Here is a 21,634-nt window from a genome sequence, read left to right as displayed (position 1 = left end):
TAAATATGGTTTTCTGTGGGCGAGCAGATGGCAACTACTGGATGGCATATGTTTTGTATCAGAAACTAGAGCTGATGTGGTCTATCCAATGTAATTTTTTTGAATCAGCACCCCAAATAAGCAAACCAAATCTAAAGTTGACCAAAAACTGATTTGTAGCATTTTTGGTACTAATGTTGGAGGGTGGTCCATGGCCAAAGTGGTCCTTGGTTAAAGTGGGCCCTGGTTCAAAAAAAGTTGGAAACAACTGGACTAAAGGGATCGAGTTCAGCTGTGGGCCTGTGTAGGGAACCCCGTTTCTTTCTCAACATCTCCTCAACGTGTAGAGGATAAGGGAAGGACCCCCTACGGATGTGTGGATATTGGGGGCAAAACCAACTAGGACAATCTATTCCTTGTTTACATGGAGTAGAACCTGTGGTGGTACTATGTCTATGGAACATTCTCAGGAAATCTGGCTTCATGGCTTTCATTCAGATTCCATGGGAAAGCCAACTTAAGTTATAACTAGACATACAAGAAATGTTTATTCTCTTTGGTTAACCCATTTCCTCTCCTAATTTCTTCAGCTATTAGATGTCCAAATTAAACCTGCCAGTAACCAAATCACAAAACGAAATGCATTATACGAAACTGAAGATATCAATTTGAGGAAAATCATGTTGTATTATAGACATCTTTTGCCATTTGAGGAAGCATCACATCTTAAATGTGTTAAGTGTATCATCTAGTTTAACCCTTAATATTTTGGGAATTTCAAGCCCCTTCTACACAGCTGAATAAAATCCCACATTTTCTTCTTTGAACTGGAATATATGGCAGTGTGGTCTCAGATAACCCAGTTCAAAACAGATGGGGGGTTTTCTGCCTTGATATTCTGGGTTATATGGCGGTGTGGAAGGGCTCTCAGTGATCTGCTGCTGTTCTTACTCTATATTGCTGAATGCTATATTGGCTAGTTGATTCAGTGTTATTTTTTCTGCACATCTTCAAAGGTCATGTAAACTACTTCAAACCAGCAGTAAATATTTTAATGAAGTGAAGCTGGCAATAGTTTTGATTCCCTTCCACATTTTTATATGGATAAAAAAATAACAAAAGGAGGAAATGAGTCTCTTCAAATGCAAGCTCCTTTCCTGCTGTGGCAATGTTTTTTTTTCTCCTGGTGTTTTATGAGCTGTAGTCATATCAACTGATCTCTGTGCCCTCAACTAATAGAAGGTACTGGAGGCTTGCAGGTTTGTTAACCATATTCTTAATTATAGGACATGTGCATTTAAGTATTGAAGGAGAAAACTTATTACCACAAAGGGAGGAGGTGTCTAAGACTGGTACACAATGACATGAAAACAGGGAAGAGACTTGTGAGGCTACAGAAAGACTATTGAATTTTGAGACTTGAGGCAGGAAATTATAATATTTCCCTTCCTTATGATAACTCACAATTTGTCATCTGAAGCTTTTTGCTGAGGGGCATTTTAATGCTAGAATGAGGCTCAACCTATTGGTGGGTCCCACAACGATGCTGCAAATATTCACAGTCTATGACCCTGTGTCAAAATGCATGCACCAATACCAGTTGCAATTGCTGGGCAAGGTCAGCTGTTCAGCTGCTACAAAAAGGTTTAACATTTTGAATGCTGTTAGCTTGAACCATGTTTTCAGTATGAAAATCTTCCTCCCTTTCTGTTTCTGTATTTACAAGCTTGGTATTCTGGAGACTGCTATGGAATGATCTGAAGAAAAATGAACAATGGTCGTATTCTAATTCTATAGTGAATGGATGCTGAAAGAATCTTTTTGACAATCTGACTGTGACTGTCTACAAATTTTACTTTACGAATAAATTATTTTTATTGCTTTCTTTCCACATCTCATCCCTTAACATAATCCAATATATAAAAAATCCCTGGAACATCCATTTATATTACATTCTGTTATACAACCAATATATACAGTTAAATACCAGACACTGTTACAAATTTATTACATATAGCACTATTACCTGTTCAGAATGTCTAAAGCAGGGTTGTCAAACTCATTTTCACCAAGGGCCACATTGGCCTTATGGTTGTTTTCAAAGGGCCATTTATTCTTGTAAGCCTTGCAGACAATATGAAATGATGTGGTGGATCAGATTTGGCCCATGGGCTTTGCGTTTGACATGTATGGTCTAAAGCAGTGGTTCCCAACCTTTTTTTGACCTGGGCTCACTTGACCAGGGTCTACTTTGTCCACAGCCACTTGAACAGGGACCACTTTGACCAGGGACCACTTGACTGGGGACCACTCCCCAACATTAGTACCAAAATGTTGCTCAACTTTAGATTCGGTTTGCTTATTTGGGGTGCTGATTCAGAAAATTGCATTGACTAGACCACATCACTTCTAGTTTCTGATACAATAATAATCTAGAGCTGATGTAATCTATCCAACACAGTGGTCAGCTCTGTGGAAAGGAGCAGAAATAAACTAAATAAACTAAATATATAAAGATGAAGGAGGTTTGCAGACCAGATTTTCATTCTTGTGGCCCACTACTGGGCCAAGGCCCACAGGTTGAAAACCACTGGTCTAAAGTAATCAATGCATCTCGGTTGGCTCCAACAATTGATAAAAAGACTTCAGGTTTTCTAGAACATTTGAGTGACAATTTATGGTAAGTAATTTTATTCACAAGCATAAATGTCTATATTTTTTTGGAAAAATTTAAAAAATATTTTAAAAATGTGGATGGTTGAATCCTTAATTGTGCCATTAAAGGTATATGTGGTAACTATGAAGGTTTTACCAACAAAATCTACATGGATGTCAATACATATAGAAGGTGAACATCAATACTCTGCAGTAAAGCTGGACACCTTTTAGTCTTCCAGATATTGTTGGATTGCATATTCCATTAGCCTTAATTGGTATAGATAATAGTAAAAGATTCTAGGATTTGCAGTTAAACAACATCTGGAGAGATGCATATTCCCCACTCATGCTCTACAGCACAAGTCCCCATATGAAAGCCCACAGGCTGGATGTGGCTCTCCAAGGTCATACCCTCACGCCCCCGCCCTAAACTTTAGACTTAAGGTTGTCCTAGGTCTGAAAAGACTTGAAGGTACACAACAACAACAATAACAACAATCCTAATTAATGTGATTATCTCGTCAGGAAAAGCAGGCCCACACTTTCCACTGAAATACTGTAATTTTATGTTGGTTTAAATTGCTCTTAAAATAAATTGTGTTCTTTCCTTTTTTTGCACAGCAAATAAGAAATGTGCAGTGTGCATAGGAATTTGTTCATGTTTTTTTCAACTATAGTCCATCCCCCTAACAGTCTGAGGGACCGTGAACTGGTCCTCGGCTTAAAAAGTTTGAGGACCCCTGCTCAGCAGCCTCTAGGCATCTAGTTTGCTGTGTGTCTTGCCTGACTGGGAAGGTTTGCAACTTACAGATGCAGAGAGATGTTTATCCCATTTAAATTGTTTCAGATATAGTGGCAATGGTTCATAGGAATGTGCTAATTGCATTGTGATTTGTATGATGAGGTCAGATCTTTAGCACAGAGAATCACAAGGATTACTCTGGCAACCCTGTGATGATTTTGGAAGCCGGCAAGTCAACATTTGTTTTCACCAGCTGCTAATTTGACAATGCCTCTTCAAATAAGCACCTGCTAATCTGAGATGTGGAACAGATATTGGGAGCGAGGGAGGGCGCCTTCCTCTCCTGGCTCCCACCTCCTTCCCTGCATACAATCAAAACAGATGACAGAACAGGCTTTAGAAATAACAGGATTAAATCGATGGCTGCCGTGTAGTTTCTCAAGCTTACCTTCTAAATATGTAAATTGTGAGGAGATGGCTGAAATTCTGCACTACAGGCCTCCTTTCGATATTTTTTGGTGCGGTGCAGGAGAAGATGTGTAATAGGAAAGGAAAACAGAATAGTTTAGTCTAGTGGCCTATTGAAAATGATGCAGAACTGCTGGCCTCCATAGTTGAACTGTTACACACATTGATGATTTTTATGAACTGGAAGCCAATTCCACCTCCCCACATTATCAAATAACCTCATCAGAACTTAAAACACCCTCCTCTCCGCCCCACCTAAATTTGCATTTAGATTGTTTGGTGCCAACAGTCTCAATAAGATACTTTTCAGCTCTGTCAAACAAAACCTGATTGTCATTTAGCACAGTGGCAGTCAATTTACATTTCCATTAACGTAGATCCCAGACAATTATCGAAGGAAATAAAAAAGAAAAAGAATCTAATAAAGCCAGCTTTCTGCTTGCAGTTCTTATGGAGCCCAAAAGTTGATAAAGGAACCATCTTATCGTGGCTAGCCGTGGGGGGAAATGGCACACGGTCCCTGTGAATGTAAGGATTTGAGCAAGATTGGAAAGTGAGAGGATACACATGAAGCCTCCTTTACAGGCAGACATCAGCCAGCGGGAGAAGTGGTCTGGAAGTCACAGGCCAGTGCCTTTAGTCTGGGCCAAGAACTGTGAGTGCAGCTTCAAAGTGAAAGACATCGTGAAAATGGCATGGGAATGATGATAGGAGCAAGATGTTTGAAGCAAGCAGGCAAGAGATTAATTCTCCATTATCCCACATTTTGGCTGTCCCACTCTCTCTCATCTCTTATCTCTTTCTCCCTGAACTGAGCGTATGGTTGGGTCTACACCAGGTGAAATATTCCAGAATAGTTTATCCCGGTACACCATGGGGAGTCCTCACTTGTCAGCATGGAAGTGTGTCAACGCTCTTTTGCAGTCCACACAGCTGGCTGGGGGAATAGCATATTGGTACAGATACTTTGTCTTCCTGGGGGCCTCCAATGTCTTCCGGTGAGGTTATAACAGGGCACCCAGCTATGGGATCACCAGAATTGACATTGTTACCAAGGGAGTTGCTTCTGTTCAGCCAAACAGCAGTGGGTTTTTGTGACATGTGGACATTGCAATGCCCCAGACCCAGCTAGATCTAGTTGTCTAGGCATCAAAAACACTGGGGACACTCTGGAAACTCCAGAGTAGTTTGATGTTCTTGTGCCAGATTAATGATCAGAAGCAGCATTTTAATTTTTTTTTAAAAAAATAACACAATAATTGTAAGCAGTTGCACATATTAGAGCAGTGGTTCTCAACCTGTGGGTCCCCAGGTGTTTTGGCCTTCAACTCCCAGAAATCCTAACAGCTGGTAAATTGGCTGGGATTTCTGGTAGTTGAAGGCCAAAAACACCACTGTATTCGAGTTAACCAAGGTTGGCCTATCTCACCTATAATAATGTTCTCCATCACCAGTACTCCCTAGTAGCTTCTACTTTTTGTAGAAAACACCTGAATCATCTACTTTAATATATGAATTTCCATTTCCTCCACAAAGGTTACTGGGACTGGGTTTGGGAAAATTGGTGAGATGTGGGGAGTGAGTCACGTGTTCAGTGCTAGAGGCACTTTCCACATGTTTGGAAGCACATCTGTTGAAGTTATTGTGTTTTCCAGCCTTAAACTATTCCACCAGGTCCTAGGACTGGTTGTAAAATCTCCTGATCTTTGCCCCATCTTTACTCATCATGTTTGAATAGCTAGCTGTCTTTATTCTTGCCTAGCACTTCACTATTTTCAGTGCTTCATAGTTAAAAATAAGTAGCTATCCATTCACTTCACACAGAAGCTGCAAATCCGTTTGTTAGTACTCTGAAAATAATTTTAGGCTAGACTAGAAACTACAACGTAAAGATGAGAGATTTATATATTTTCTGCCTGTGAGCTGGATTCCTTGCTGTTATAGATCATATATTTCTCTTGGCACCGTCTAACCTAGCATTAGGTCAGCCATGTTGTAAAGAGCTGCTGAGGTCAGGCTATGCTCTTGGAACTATGAAAATACCACAAATGCTGAATCTCTTTTCCAGGAGAGTTTAGAAATAGGCATAGCACATATTTCTGAAAACAAATAGGAATGTTGTTGCAAACAAAAGCCAAGGCCCTTCCTAGAAGAAAAACAATTCAGGCAGCACAGTATCCAGTTCTGGTGGTTAGATTGTTCCTTGTGAAGTTTTTTTTAAAACCTCTTGTATAATTCTGTGACCTTGTTTCCCAGTGTAGCACGTAATACACCCAGTCATGATGTTTCCAAGAATAATTCCCATGGATCCAAACATGTGAAATTACAGATGTCTAGTGGACGATTCCAGAGAGCTTATCCCTTCATGGGGACTGTTCCTGCAAACTAGTATTTTCAACTGGACAATTTATTCAAGCGAACACCTTCATGAGTGCTAAGGCCAGAATATTGGGTCCATCTACACTGCAGAAGTAGGGAAGTTTGACACCACTTTAACTGCCATGACCCAATTCTATGGAATCTTGGAATATTCCTGTATCTTGATTGTTGAATTTTGAAGATTGTATGTTTTTTATATATACCACAGTATAAATTTATATTAAAAATCCTATGGAATCCTGGGAGTTTTAGTTTGAGTTATCACTGCCAAAAACTGATGTCTCGCTAAACTACAGCTCTCAGGATTCCACAGCACTAAGCCACAGCAGTTAAGGTGGTGTCAAACTGTGTTAATTCTACAGTGTAGATGCACCTCCTATTGGTGGCCAACACATGCATTTGTTCCTCTACCAAATTGATTGGACATGTTTGTCTAATATACAATGCTTGTGCTCATTTCAAAGTTGTGGAAGTGGAATGGCATAGTTGCCTTCTTCACTTGTGCATATTTGTCTGCCCCTGATGAAACTGCTGGTAGTATGAACTAAAATGTTATTGCATAGGAAATCTAATATTGAGAATCTCTAGTTAAAATGGATCAGGTAATTGGTAATGCAGAAGTTCCTTGTCAGAGACTCTTAGAGCCAATGAAAGTCAGAGTAGATAACACTGGATTAAACAGACAAATAGTCACATCTTAGTAAAGGTAAAGGTTTTCCCCTGACATTAAGTTTAGTCATGTCCGACTCTGAGGGTTGGTGCTCATCTCCATTTCTAAGTTGAAGAGCTGGCATTGTCCATAGACATCTCCAAGGTCATGTGGCCAGCATGACTGCATGGAGCACTGTTACCTTCCAGTCAGAGTGATACCTATTGATCTACTCACATTTACATGTTTTTGAACTGCTAGGTTGGCAGAAGCTGGGGCTAACTGCGGGAGCTCATCCCAATCCTCGGATTCAAACCATCGACCTTTGTGTCAGCAAGTTCAGCAGCTCAGCAGTTTAACCTGCTGTGCCATCAGGAGCTCCCATAGCCTCATTTGATATAATGCAATTTCCTACTGGCCATCAAAATATTGACTACCTCTTCTGAATTGCGTTGATTCAAATCAACTGTTAGAGCATTGTTTTTCAAGTCTGCTCAACATTTCCAGACTGTTTCATGCCTCAGCCTACTATAGGACATGCCTTGTTGGGATGCATAGAAACTTCTAAAATCACAGTATCGCCAACTTTGTATCTTTATGGTTCTAACTGGAGGTCAGCTGTGACCAACAGTGCTGTGGAATTCAAAGAGACTCAAATGGTGAGCGAAAGAGAGAAATGTGTCAAGAGGAAGATGAGTCAAGCCAACCCTGCCACCCACCTGGAAATTGATGTCCTCACTGTGGAACGACATATGGATCAAGAATAGGTCTGTACAGCTACTTACAGACCCACAGCCAAGACATTACACTTGGAAAACAATCATACTCAGACATAAGTGATGAATGATTAATCTTTATGGTACTTCAAGTATATGGATGAAGCATTTATAACAGTTTCAATTATTGCAGAATACGGTGGCCCGAGAGAAAAGTGTTACTAGCTGTTTACAGAACATCTGAATACAGTATGTTGGTTCTTTTTGCAAATTAACCCAATTAGTTCCCATCTTTTGGCATTATATGGCTTGGTTTAGGCTTAACATGCATCACTTTATTAGTTGCTTATTGGTTTGCAGCTGAGCTGCTGAACTTGCGGACTGAAAGCTTGCAGGTTCGAATCCGGAGAGCAGAATGAGCACCCGCTGTTAGCCCCAGCTTCTGCCAACCTAGCAGTTCGAAAACATGCAAATGTGAGTAGATCAATAGGTACTGCTCCGGCGGGAAGGTAACAGTGCTCCATGCAATCATGCTGGCCACATGACCTTGGAGGTGTCTACGGACAACGCCAGCTCTTTGGTTTAGAAATTGAGATGAGCACCAACCCCAAGAGTCAGATATGACTGGACTTAATGTCAGGGAAAAACCTTTACCTTTACTTATAATATTCCAATCCATCAGAAATTTAACATTATGATTTAAGTTTGCCCTGTGAATAAGAATTGCAAACCAGATTTTATCCTGGTCTGCACTCTTGGCTTGGAAGAGAAGTGCCTACCACAGCCTGCCAATTTAGAACAAACACAACACAAATTATTTTCCTCAAACCAGCAAACTATATTTTATGACAAGGGAGAACAAAAGCTCCTTAACAGCAAATCATGGTTTGTTCTTAACCGACCCAAAGACATTTGATTTGCCTTTTTCTTTGACCAGTTTCCATCCAAATTAAATGAAATCTCTTTCCACACAGATTACATTGATGGTTATTTTATTGAAAGAATGAGAAAACACAGTCACTGAAGATCATTTGTATTCATAATAACCATTGACGTTTTTTAAACGATACGTTAACATTCATGTGTAACAAAACCTTTCTCTGAACTGTGCAAAGTACAAAGGGTTAGCAGAAACCTTTTCCAGTACAATAAATCTGGCATTTTACAAAACAAGGCTGCCAGGACAATTTTGTTGCAGTTTTCTGTCATAAGAAATGCACACATGCACACACGCTCCCCCCTCCGCCCCCTGCTTTCTGTCCTTTGAATGCACTTTACCAATGGATCCTTCCCGTGGCATCCTGTATAGCCAGAGGTCCCTCTCTGGAGTTGTTGCCTTGCCTTTGCTTTCTGGATTTGTGCTACTGATGTGGGGCCGATCAACCACAGGAAACTACTCCAAGCTGCCATGATGAATGAGAACAACAAATGTTTTCAGAACATCAAATAGAAACTCTTAATCAAGTGTGACTGATAGCACCTAATGTGGGAGGTGGGGGATCCTGATTGCCTTTGGAAACTGACTTCCTAACAGATATCTGTATCATTCTATGTGTTTCAAACTTTGTCCTTGTAGAGCTCATGAATTAACACTGTGATACAGAGATGCTCAGCAGTTTTCACCAAACAACACTAGCAATAATGTTTCTGGCAAATGATAACCTGTTGTGTGCAACTATGATGTGAGTGCTGCTTATACATCCAATTAAATGCATTGTACAAGAACAATGATTCCCTGCTGTTACATATTCTGAGAACAATGAAGAAACCATTTCAAGAAAAGAGCTGTCATTTAGCTCATCAAAGCGCTACAGGTATAACAGGTAGGATTTCTATCCTTTTGTTGAACCTTACCCTCTGCTGTCGTGTCATAAACTGGAGTTTCTTTTGATGCTCAACTCAGTTTCAAAAAGTATTTTGTCATATTTTGTATGGGGATGTAATCATCCAGAAAACACAAGACTGAAATTAACTGTAGTTAAGCTCTTGATCTCTGTCATCCACTGTAATATATGCTTATTATGTTGGACACCTTCTTACTGATTGGTGGTTATTGCAACTATGGCAAAATGGGCTCACTAGAGAGAACATCAATTATAAGGTGTAAAATTAAGTGGGATTCAATTAAACAAAATAATCAGATGAGTTGGTCAAATCAGTGTGCTGTTGTTCTCAGTGTTAACTTGGCAGAGGAATGTTTTCTAGCTCATGCTGCAGAAATGCCACCTTTGGTTTGGTCCAAACAATAAGAAGCAAGAATTCTCCTTCCTCTGCCTCCTCTCTTTGTTTCTTACCTAATATGAAGTCAGGAGGAGACTCTGTAATGTTAAGTTCCCTGCTAGTGAGATTGTTTGACATCCATTTCCCTTTTATCTCCCTGGGAGGGAAATAATGACACTTTTTAATGCTAATCATAGAGATTTCCATTCTGGAAGTAAAAAGTCCAGGGGATTTCCTCAAGACATGGTGCAGTTCAAATTATGTCACATGCAAAGATATGCAAAAAGTAATTCCATGCATTAAAATAAAAAGTAAAAAAATCCAGGAAGAGGACTTTAAAGTAAGGAAGTAGCAAGCCTTCAACCTTTATCCTTTCTCCAGTTTCTCTATTCTAAATCAGTCTCCTAAGCGGCTTTTTTTGCCCCTCCTCAAAGGGGCCCCAAGTTCATGTAAATGAGGAGCCGCAATGGTGCAGTGGGTTAAACCCTTGTGCCGGATGAACTGCTGACCTGAAGGTTGGTGGTTCAAATCCGTGACATGGGGTGTGATCCCATCTGTCAGCAATAGCTTCCCATGCAGGGACATGAAAGAAGCCCCCTGCAGGATGGTAACACCTTCAGGTGTCCCCTGGGCAATGTCTTTGAAGTTGGCCGATTCTCTCACACCAGAAGTGACTTGCAGTATGTTCTCAATTTGTTTCTGACATGATAAAAAAAGTTGAGTTTTGGAAGGGGAGCTAGACAACAAGCAAAGTGGGTAAATTCCACTTCTCCCCTTTAAAGCTGCCCTTCCTGGATTGCCTTTCCTTTCCTTTTTTAAGGTATGGCACTCTTGCATACAACAGTGTGTTGTGTGTGGTTCGCCTCAGGTACTTTAAACAACTGCACTGAAATCTATGTCGTTTAAAAAAATATGCTTTGGCAAGAACATGTCAGAATTTTGAAAAGGATGAGCACACAAAGAGAGAGAGACTGAATATAGGCATATTGACATTGCCTGATGTCCCATAGTCAGTGCTTCAGGTCAAGTTAAGGGAAAATTAGTTCCAATACTGCAGAGGACATCTAGCAGGATTGGTGTCAGATTCTCTCCTCTCCATCAGAGAATACCAGAAAGGTAAACGCTATTCTGAAATTCCTCAGAACAGTCATGTACAGGAGTGATCATCTGTCACTTCTATGATGCAGGACTTGAAGGAAATGAAAATAAGGGAATCCACTTCAAAAGAGCTGGGATTTCCTCTTTGGGGGGGAAGACTGGGATAAAAACCACCTCCTTGGCAAAAGCTCTAAAATGTTCTGGCTAGAGCTGGATCCTATACATGGGGTGGTATTATGATTATATAAACGAGATACAAGAATGACAGCTAATATACCATTGAACTCACTTTTACTTCTTGCACACATCACCGTATTAACCTTTGTACCACAAAAACTCCTGGGTCATTTAAATATGTAGTGCATTCTTGCATTCATTTCTTTTTGCAAAAATAATTAAACAAATTGTCTGTATAATCCCACTTCTGAGCATTTTGGCTACTAAATCATTGCCTCCCCGGGATGCAGCCAACAACACTGCAATAGATGTTCATGTACAAGTACCTACCTGCAGAGTCAGTGCCATCAGAAAAAGCTTGCTGAGACTGTTAATTTGGTGGCATTGACAAATGTAGAGCCCAAAATGATGACTCTGTGCCTTCTGAAGAAGCAATGGTGTGTGTATCAAGTAGCTGCCTTTTTCATGTGATTTGGAAAAAAACATACCTTGTGCAGAGTAATCATACATTTCTATATTTCTATATTTGGGGTGACATCTCTAGTGCACACTGCCTGAATGAGGCTGAGTGCACACATGGCTAAAACTACGTACCCTTCCACCTCCTATAAAAATGTTAATGGATGTCACCACTTGACTTATTATAGGGTTATTTTCTGACTTCCTATTTATTGCATTGTTGAGTTCCTGGTATCTGGAAGTTTCTATTGCCTGAAATATTTTTATATTATGTAGCTTGACCAAGGTTAGAAAACCATACAGCGTTCAGAAATATACATTTCTACAGTAACAAATTACAAGTTAATACAGGTAGTGGTAATTACAACCTTTTCTTTTTGAGATTAAGAAAACGAGAAATAAAAATTCCAATGTTCTGTGCTTGTAGGAACCTGCAGTGTTCTTTTTATTGCCATGTATAAGTCAATTAACATGAATCCTCCTGGAATAGTTCCCAAATCTCCAGCAATTATCACAGTCTAGACAAAGTCTTGTGCTTTGAAGAGGTTTTGTTCTGACACAATATTTTTGTGCATGAGGAACACACTATATTTAGTAGTATCCCACAAAACTTTTATCTCTATCTAGTTGCATGTAGCAAGCAGCAAAATCCAGGAGTCTGACATTTGCTAAAATAAATGATACAAAATAAATATAACAATACTGTTTACTCACTTGGTAAAGAAGTATGTAGGTATTTTGAGTCTACCAATAGAAGCTTGTTTAGCAAATGGTACAGGGTAAAGTCCAAAAAGGTCCCTCTCATTATAAAAGGTGTCTTCTTTTCATGTTAAAGCTATTTCACAGCCCACACTATGGCCTTACATGAGAGGAGGCAAACAAAAAAGGTGTCCAGATATTCTTCTGCTAAAATACTAAGGGATGTTGTAGCCTCTCTGAGACTTAAGTGAAAGATGTTTGCAGCATAAGCTTTCATAGACCATTTCATCAGGTATAGATTGAGAGTAAAAAAAGCTAATGCTATAAACTTCTTTAAAAGGAAAAGCAGTTCCATATGTCTGCAAAGTAAGATTTTTCTTATTTATATGGGATATATAATGAACTTCATTCCTTGCTTTAGAAAATTAGATTGCCAGGAAAGTGCCTTCCTAGCTGAAATACTGATATAGTAAAGCAATAAGCAAAATGCAACATGCTGCAAGAAGATGGACATAAAGAAAAAAAAGGTTCCCTCAGAAAATTGAAATTTATATAGTGCTGAAGGTCCATCTGGCATGAGTGTGCCCTCCAAGGGATGTCTTGGTAAGATGGAGGACTGATTAATACAAGCATTAGAGATATGGTGGCCAGAGAGAAAGCACAGCTGAATGTCCCCTGGTCAGTCTGAGTTAGTCATGGGATCCTTTGCTTAGCATCAGATTAGGCTTTCAGGAAGGGTTGGGAAAAGCAGAATCCCTCTCCTAATGTTAGCAAGCTGAATCCTATGTAAGACAATAGTTGACATGACTGAGTTCTTTAAGGTTGGGAGCTATCCTCTCCCAGCCTCTTCCCTGGTGGTCATAAGCAGAATATTGTTGAGGTATCTACAGAAAGGAATGCTAGAGATTATTTATGCTAGTTCTGTCTAGCTAGAAATTGTGTAGATTTAATTGGGGTTTGTGTCCTCTGCTTGTTTCCTTCCGCTCACCTAGGAAAACAAACTAGTTAATTCCTCAAGAGTCCCCTTGCTCCCCTCTTGAAACTCAAATCCCCTCTTGCATAGGCCAGTAATAAGAACACTGCAGCTCAGACAAATAAATTACAGCAATATAATGCGTTTTTGTAATTCTTTTTAAAACATATTTTCTCTATCATTTACACAAAGTATAGTGGCTGGATTTCAGTTTAGATAACAACCCGAATGTGTGTCCTCTTAGTCTTTGATTCCAAGTAGAAGGCACTGCTCCAACATACTGCTGTATGTACTGTATGTGGGTTTGAAAGCACAGCAAGAGATCTCGTCTCCAGGGCTGAATATCAAAGAGCCCAGAGAGTCTTTGGAAATAATAATTACAGTTCTTATTATGGCAGTGGAAAGTTTCCCTTTGCTGTTGGCTTTGTTTTGTGCTATGGAATTCCTTCTGAAAGGTCTCTCAAGGTCCCAAATGGAAGGCCCTCAGAAGCTCTCCACAAAGCTTCCAGGGAAGAGGCCTGACCTACCGTTCCGCTGCAATGTCCCTTTGTACCAACCATCTTCCCTCTTCTTGTGGACAAAAACAATGTCGCCTTCTTTCAGTTCAATCTCAGCTTCACTTTGCGGGGGATAGGGAACCACAACACGATACCTATAAAGAAATGAGAAGATCCCTTATTGCAATAGATGCATTAACGTAACAAATAATATGGTAGCTCGTATGTACCTCTGACTATCATCTGGTTGCATGGTTAGAGAGCTACATGGTACTGTAAGGCACTGAGCTCGCAACTGCAGAGGTTGATGTAGCTTGGAAAGTTCCCATTCCATAGTGACACAGACCTTTTCCTTTCTGTACATATGTAGGTAAAAGTAAAGGTTTTCTCCTGACATTAAGTTTAGTCGTGTTCGACTCTGGGGGTTGGTGCTCATCCCCATTTGTAAGCTGAAGAACCAGCAATGTTCATTGTCACTTCCAAGATCATGTGGCTGGCATGACTGCATGGAGCACCATTACCATCCCGTCGGAGCGGTACCTATTTATCCACTCACATTTGCATGTTTTCGAACTGCTACATTGGCAGAAGCTGGGGCTAACAGCGGGAGCTCACCCTGCTCCCCAGATCTGAACTGCCGACCTTTTGGTCAGTAAGTTCAACAGTTCAGTGGTTTAATCCTCTGCACCACCAGGGAGAGGGGTCCTGTACACATGTATACATGAAATTATTTGCAGGAGTACTTCAGTTAATAAAGTTGATGTTTCCATGGGCATTACTTTTTAAAGACCTTCGCAACCAGAGATAGAAAGAACATGAAAAGACTAAGGACAGCTTCTTGCATCAAAAGAGAGAGAGAGGAAGGGGGGGAAGAGTTCAGTATGTTCCAGCAAACCTTTTATTCAGAACGAACATTATGCTCATATGCAATGAACCAACGGTCAGGGAAACCTCATGTAAGTAAACAAAAACATTTTGAATTGTGTAAGGAAGGCATAATTTAAAATGCCCCCTACTCATTTCAACAGCTTTTGCATTCTTATGATTTTCATTTTGATGGCAAAACGTACAGATCTATGCTTTTTCAATATGTCAGGATAGCTGTTGAGGCAGGGTAACCTGACTTCCCATTCTTTCCATTTTGCTCTTCACACATGGACAATAGTTGATTTTGGAGGCAGCTGTTTACTTTGCTGGTAAAAACACACAGATATAGTAGGGTCACCTAGAGTACCATCCCATTCTTTCTCAGGTCAAGCATTATTGCATTATTTACTGCAGAAATGATGCTGGAAGCCAGCATGGGAAGTCTGTCTTCTCTAACCATTCTTCGCCATCATTCCAATATCAATATTGCAAAAAAAAAAAAATGTTCAAGCTAGACAAAATTGAGGGAGGCTGGAGAGCTCTCCCATAAAAACTTTGTAAAATGAGCTTCGTTGTCATAGACTTTGTTAACTGAGGTACAGCTGTATTTATTGAGTATACTTGTATTCTGTTTTTCAAACGAAAAGAACATTGTTTTTACAGAGGTTGCAACCCTATTGGGATGTTGTGTCTTTGTAATAAAACTTATGTCTGCAGGAATTAGAATTGTGTAGTTGTGTCCATATTTAGTATAGAGTTGTGGTGACAACGTGACTGCTGTGCTCTGATGTCTGATTTACAACATGGCAAATGGATATTTGATTGATGCACACTGGTATCTGATGCACAATGAACCAATGCAGAATGGTGCATTGCATCAGCCCCAATGAATATTGAACACCAATGTGCATCAGACACTCTAGCCTTTGTCCCATTTACATCTTAGAAGTTAAATAAAGGGTTTTCTTAGTACCTTTGTTATATAGTTAAGTACGCTCAGTCCTCCACATTTGCAGGTTTGACTTTTGCAGATTTGATTACTCACAGATTTGACTAAAATGTCTCCCTAGGTTCTCTTGTGCACTTCTGTGGTCCGCCTCTAGCAGGAGTTGACCATAGAGTCATGATGAGGCACCTAGCCATTCCTAGAGAGGTCTTCTCTCAGGTTAAAAACAGAATTTTATTATTCAGTTTTTCATTTTCATGGGGGCCTCATGCTCCTTACCTGAGAGAATGTGGTGGGATAAGTACAGTAAAACCTCGGTAAACCGAGCTCCGGTAAACCAATCCACTGGATTATCCAAGGGCCCGCCCTCTCCCTCTCCTCCCCCTCCCAAAGGAGCCCTCACCCCTTGGAAGGAGCCTAGCAGCGCTTGTGGGCTGTTTCCCAAGGGGCGAGGGCTCGGCCCAGGGAAGTAGGTCATGAGCTCTGCTGCAGCAGCGATCGCGGGCCGCTTTCTCCGGCCTCTCCTTCTCCTCTCACGAGAAGGAGCTCTTTCATGCAAGAGGAGGAAGACGCGGGGCACTTCCCGCTCCTTCTCGCGAGAGGAGAGGGGGAAGCAGGTGGAAGCGGCCTGCAATCGTGGCCTGGTTCCCTGGGTCCAAGCGGCGGGCGAAGGGAGAAAACTTCTCCCTTCGCCTGGCTCTTAGGCCTTTAGGGAAGCGTGAGGCATGTTGCTAAGCAGCAGCATGCCTCGCGCTTCCCTGGGTCCAAGCGCCTGCCGGAGGGAGAAGTTTCCTTCCTCCGCTAGGTGCCTGGGCCTACAATCAGGTTATCCGATTAATCCGGATAACCCGAGTTTGGGTCTGCCCATTTAAATCGGATAACCGGGGTTCTACTGTATATGCAAAGATGCATAATGTTACAAGTCATATAGGATTCAGGCATATACATACATATTTCACTGTCCCTTCCACAAGCTCAGAGTGGATCCCAAATTGATCACTCTTTTGTATGGACATGGATCAAACCCATTTGCCCACTCACTTGCCTTCTACAATGTCAGAGGATCGGTCCTCCCTAGGTGAAAAGATATATATATATATCAGTTCCTCATGAAACGTGAGCTGCCGGGTGGCAATGAAGCAGTGCTACTACTTGGACTTGAAGAAGCTCTGCCTTTTCCAGCAATTATGTAAATGAATATTCACATTATTTTAGATTACATTATTAGATTAGAGTAAGTTTAGCTAAAAGGATGCCACTTTCAAATTCTAAAAGCTGGTATGATTGTGCAGAAAGAAAGCAGGGCATGGTTTACTAGGACATAACATTAGAGAAAGAGCAAAATTTTGTCCCAATCAGAAGTCTTTGTATTTATGTGCAATGAACTATTCTCATAACCGCTTGTCCCAGAAGGAGCTGTTCTTAAGTTCAGTGCACAAATCGCAAATCTTGTAAGGGGATAAATGTCTCTTTGTGTACGTTCAATCTCAGTGCTCCTGCTTCATTGATCAGCCAGACAGGATAGATGCGGCATCAAGGGCTGGGAGCATTTTCTTAAAAAGCCTTTAAGCAAACTGACACTTCTTAGACAACTTCTAACAGCTCTTTTGGTGCTGAAATTGACTTATCTTAGGTGTTGTGATTGCAAAGGTTATCTATTCAAGCAGGAAGCACTGGAAAGAAGCCGGTTTTCGGATAATATCATGGAAACAAATGCTGTCTAGGAATTCACTTGAAGGAAGGAAACTTGAATCCCAATGGATGGTTAGTTTCATGTGATGCATCTTACATGAAATATTGAAAACACAGTAGACGTAGAACTACAATTTCAACCTGCAATCAATTCCTCAGTGTGGACAATGCATTAAAATTATATTGCAGGCTAAAACTTACCCCAATTAATCAATAGGGATGTCAATAAATAAAGATCACGCTCATAAAAGACTTTTGCAATAAACAGTAAGCAGGTCTTAGCTTCTCTAGAACCAGGCAGACTTGGCATCACTGTTCCCAAATTGAGTTCAAGCCTGCCAAGGATGTATGTTTATACACTCCTCACTGTCTCGGGTAAGAATGAATAATCCTCTCTCTCCCTCATTGCAAGAATATGAACATTTTAGGGTAGTGCTTGAGAGCTATTTCTGCAGAAGTTTGGTTTTTTTGCATAGAAAATATTTTCTGCACAAGGAACAGCATATTTCATGCGGATCAATACTTCAACAGGGACTTTGCGAATCATTAGAAACATTGCAGATGCTGTTATTCGACCTATTAGGGTTTCCTTAGTGCTTGATAAAAGAACATTTTAAAAAAATTCTTCCCATCAATTGCTTGAGTGCCAATTGTTTGTTGAGTGCAAATCATTAGGAAAGAAGTGCTATAGCAGCCCTGCTTCCCTCCAGCCTGAATAAAAGCTAGTGGGGATGCTTCGATCCATTATTTTATCTGAGGACATGAAAATACTTTGGAGGGGTGACATGGGTTGAAAGAGGAGGCCTAAATCAAAGTGAGAAAAGTTCTTCCTTAATGGAGGAAACCACTCAGTAGTTTGCACTGGGGTGGACAAACAGCTAGATTTTGGAGTTGAAAGTGAGAGGAGGAAAACATTGAGCCCTGCTGGTATCCTTCAGGAGTTTCAGGTGGATATTTCCATTCTTGCCCAGCCTAGAGTGCTTTCTCACACAATTATAAAGGGGTCTCTAGGATGTGTCTGCAGTCCATCCAGCTACTGGGAAATAGTTGGACATGTTCTGACCCAACTTCCTCCTGCTCAGTAACACAGAAATGGCTTGATTTGGGAAAGTGTCTGTGCTGCTTGGAGGGATTTGGGTTCTTGTGTGGTTGGAACAGAATTCTAGCTTCCACAACAACCAAAAACAAGACTTGTGGGGACATATATTTGAACCAGTGTGGTTTAGTGGATTGAGTATTAGACTAGGACTCTGGAGACTTGAGTTCAAATCCCCACTCAGCCATGAAAACCCAGTGGGTGACCTTGGGAAGTCACCCTCTCAGTCACAGAAGAAAAAAACCCTCTCTGAACAAATATTGCCACAAAACACCCACAATATGTTTGACTTAGGGTCATCATAAGTTGGAAATGACTTGAAGGTTGACTTGCATAATCATCGCATACTAACAAGATGCCTATCTGCATTGTGTGCAAAACCCAGCTTCCTTTTCCTCCAAATGCAAAATCAAAAAGACTTCATAAAATATCCCTCAATGCAAGAGATATCAGAAAAATGTGTAAAACTCTTGCAATCTCATCCAGAAGGAAGTAAGCTTTTGAAATTCTTTACTCTCATAAGCAAGACCAAAATAAGTGAACACTTCTATTACTAACTGGTGCATGATTGGTAGAAAACTGCCTGGAAGGATGGACAATAAGCTTAAGGAAAAATGAAACCAGAGCATGATGGTCCCTGACTTGCTTTTAAAGACACAAACATGCTACTGTCATGTGTAATTTGTGACTTCACTATTGCACCTATGAGTGAAATACAAAGGTTTTGAAAACGGACTATCTGAGTACAGATGGCGTAGACCAGACACATGCCAGAGGTTTAAAACTGGCAATGGTTCCCTATGCGTGCAAGTGGTGAGAGAAGTTTAAAGTAAAACTCCTTGTACTGCCAGATGTGAAATGCAGCTTCACATATGTAATTTTTTTACAATGGCACTTCTTTGCAATTTCGTGATTTAATGAGCAGAAATGGATGTGGAATGAACTTCTAGACAAGTGCTTAATGTAGCTGTTCAGCTGATTCCAAAGCTAGGCATTCGCCTCCATAGTGTGTAAAGGTAATTAATATACCTCATTTATGGGCATAAAGAACCATATGATCTGTTAGGGAATGGAGATAAACCAGTGATATGGAAGTTAATTCACAAATCAATTAGACAATCTTGCCTGCTGAGTATAATTAAGGTTATTTCAATTAGAGGTTATTCTTGGGTTTAAGACTGTGGAAAGCAAAATGCCTACAAATGAGAATCAAATTTTCTATTACTACATCTCAGAGCTGCCACACTCTGTACTCATTTAGGGATCTGTCTGTTTAAATCTAGTTACAGTTCATGGGAATAATCTTAAACCATGAACCACGCAGAAAGGTTTTCTGGTTGTGTTCATGTTTCATCTCATAAGTTGACAACCCTGCTTTGCTTAACTTCTCTTGTCAGGTAGGTAGTGTAGAGAACTAGTGCTATTCTCATGTTTGGGTAAAAGAAAAATGAACACTAGCAGCAATAAACATAAGCCTTCTGGATTTGCCTTATAAATACATCTGTCTCAGTTTAAATTGACTCAAAAGAAAGAGAGAGTTGGCAATGGTAGAAGCCAATCTATTTGCATACTCTCCAAGGGCCAAATCATAGTACGCCTGGATTTAATGTGAATATTCACTGAAATGCAATGCCAGCTACTGGGGTGTTAGTGCTAATTACTAAGATCATAGCAAATGTGAAGGTGATGTTTAAATCTTTCTTCCCTTTGTTGTTTTGTTGTTGTATGCCTTCAAGTTGTTCCCAACTTATGGCGACCCTAAGGCAAACACAACACAGTAGTTTCAGACTGACTTTGTCAGATTTCTTCAGAGTGGGTATGCTTTTGCTCCCCTTGGAGACTGACAGATTGTGACTTGCCAAAGGTCACCCAGTTTCCATGGCCAAATAGAAATTTGAAACTTGGTCTTCAGAGTCCTATGGCTAGGTTACACTATGTTCTCCCTAGTAGCTATCTTGATCCTGACAAACAATGTACAACCTATTTTGCTGTGAGAATAGAGAATGCATAAGCCCTTCAATCCTCACATAATGGGAAGCATCAGCTGTGATTGATGGGGGTCTGTTCTGTTGTTGATCAGGAAGCACTTGACTAAGGGTCCCACTCCCTGTGACAATAGGGGAACAGAACCCAGTCTTTCACATTGAGGATATAGATTTCCATATGGAAGGCAGTGACAGCAAGGATTTGATTGACATGCCTTCCTCTTACTGAATCCATATCTTTTAGAGCAAGATTTTGGAGCATGTGGTGGCTTCTCAACTCCAGGGATTTCTGGATGAAATTGATTATCTAGATCCATTTCAGTTTGGTTTCAGGCTTAGCTATGGAACAGAGATAGCTATGGTCACCTTCGTGAAGAGAGCTAGACAGGGGGAGTGTGTCCCTGCTGGTTCTTCTGGGTCTCTCAGTGGCATTCAGTACCATTGATCATGGTATACTTCTGGTCATCTCACTGGGATGGGACTGGGAGGCACTGTTTTACAGTGGCTCCGGTCTTTCCTGGGAGGCCATACCCAGAAGGTGGTGCTCCTGTTCGAACTTCTGACCGTTGACCTGTGGGGTTCCTCATGGTTCTGTTTTGTCGCCCATGCTGTTCAACATATACATGAAACCACTGGGAGAGGTCATCTGGAATTTTGGAGTATGGTGCCACCTATATGCAGATCACACCCAACTCTACTACCCCTTTCCACCTAAAGCCAAGGGAGCTGTCCTGACTCTAAACCAGTGCCTGTCATCAGTAATGGACTGGATGAGGAAAAAAAAGGAACTTAATCCAAATAAGACAGAGGTATTCCTGGTCAGTTGGAAGGTAGATCGGGAATAAGGATCCTATATGTGCTGGATGGGGTTACACTTCCCTTAAGACAAAAGTCCACAGTTTGAGGGTCCGCCTGGACATCATTGAACCTGGAGTTCCAGGTGTTGGCAGTGGCCAGGAGGGCCTTTGCACAATTAAAGCTTGTGTGCCAACTGGGCTCATTCCTTGAGAAACCAGATCTGGCCACAGTGGTACATGCTTTAGTGGTACATCCTGTCTGGATTACTACAATGTGCTCTCGTGGAGCTGCCTCTGAAGAGTGCTCGGAAACTTCAGATAGTCCAAAGAACTACAGCCAGGTTGCTAACTGCTGTCTATAGGGAGCGGACAACCCCCCTGTTCTAGCAGCTCCACTGGCTGTCAGTCTGTTTCCAGGCACAATTCAAAGTGCTGGGTATAACCCTTAAAGTCCTGGATGGTTCAGGTCCAGGCTATTTGGCTGACTGCATCCCCTTGTATGAACCTGCCCAGGTCCTGAGAACTTCAGGAGAGGCC

The 21,634-nt window shown here is 40.9% G+C and overlaps 1 protein-coding gene across 3 annotated transcripts in view; it reads right to left on the bottom strand.

The window, feature by feature from the left end:
- Positions 1-8,566: 8,566 nt before the first annotated feature.
- sh3rf3 (SH3 domain containing ring finger 3) overlaps positions 8,567-21,634 on the bottom strand; it is a 292,799-nt gene continuing 279,731 nt past the window's right edge. For all 3 annotated transcript variants that reach the window (XM_008107051.3, XM_062975422.1, XM_062975423.1), the window contains one exon: positions 8,567-13,869. In XM_008107051.3, the coding sequence (XP_008105258.2) occupies positions 13,701-13,869 (169 nt within the window). In that variant the 3' untranslated portion in view covers positions 8,567-13,700. The remainder of the gene's footprint in view (positions 13,870-21,634) is intronic.

This window comes from Anolis carolinensis, chromosome 3 (genome assembly GCF_035594765.1).
Source record: "Anolis carolinensis isolate JA03-04 chromosome 3, rAnoCar3.1.pri, whole genome shotgun sequence".
NCBI lineage: Eukaryota > Metazoa > Chordata > Lepidosauria > Squamata > Dactyloidae > Anolis > Anolis carolinensis.
The sequence above is the reverse complement of the archived record's forward strand: the minus strand, read 5'-3'. Positions and strand labels throughout refer to the sequence as shown.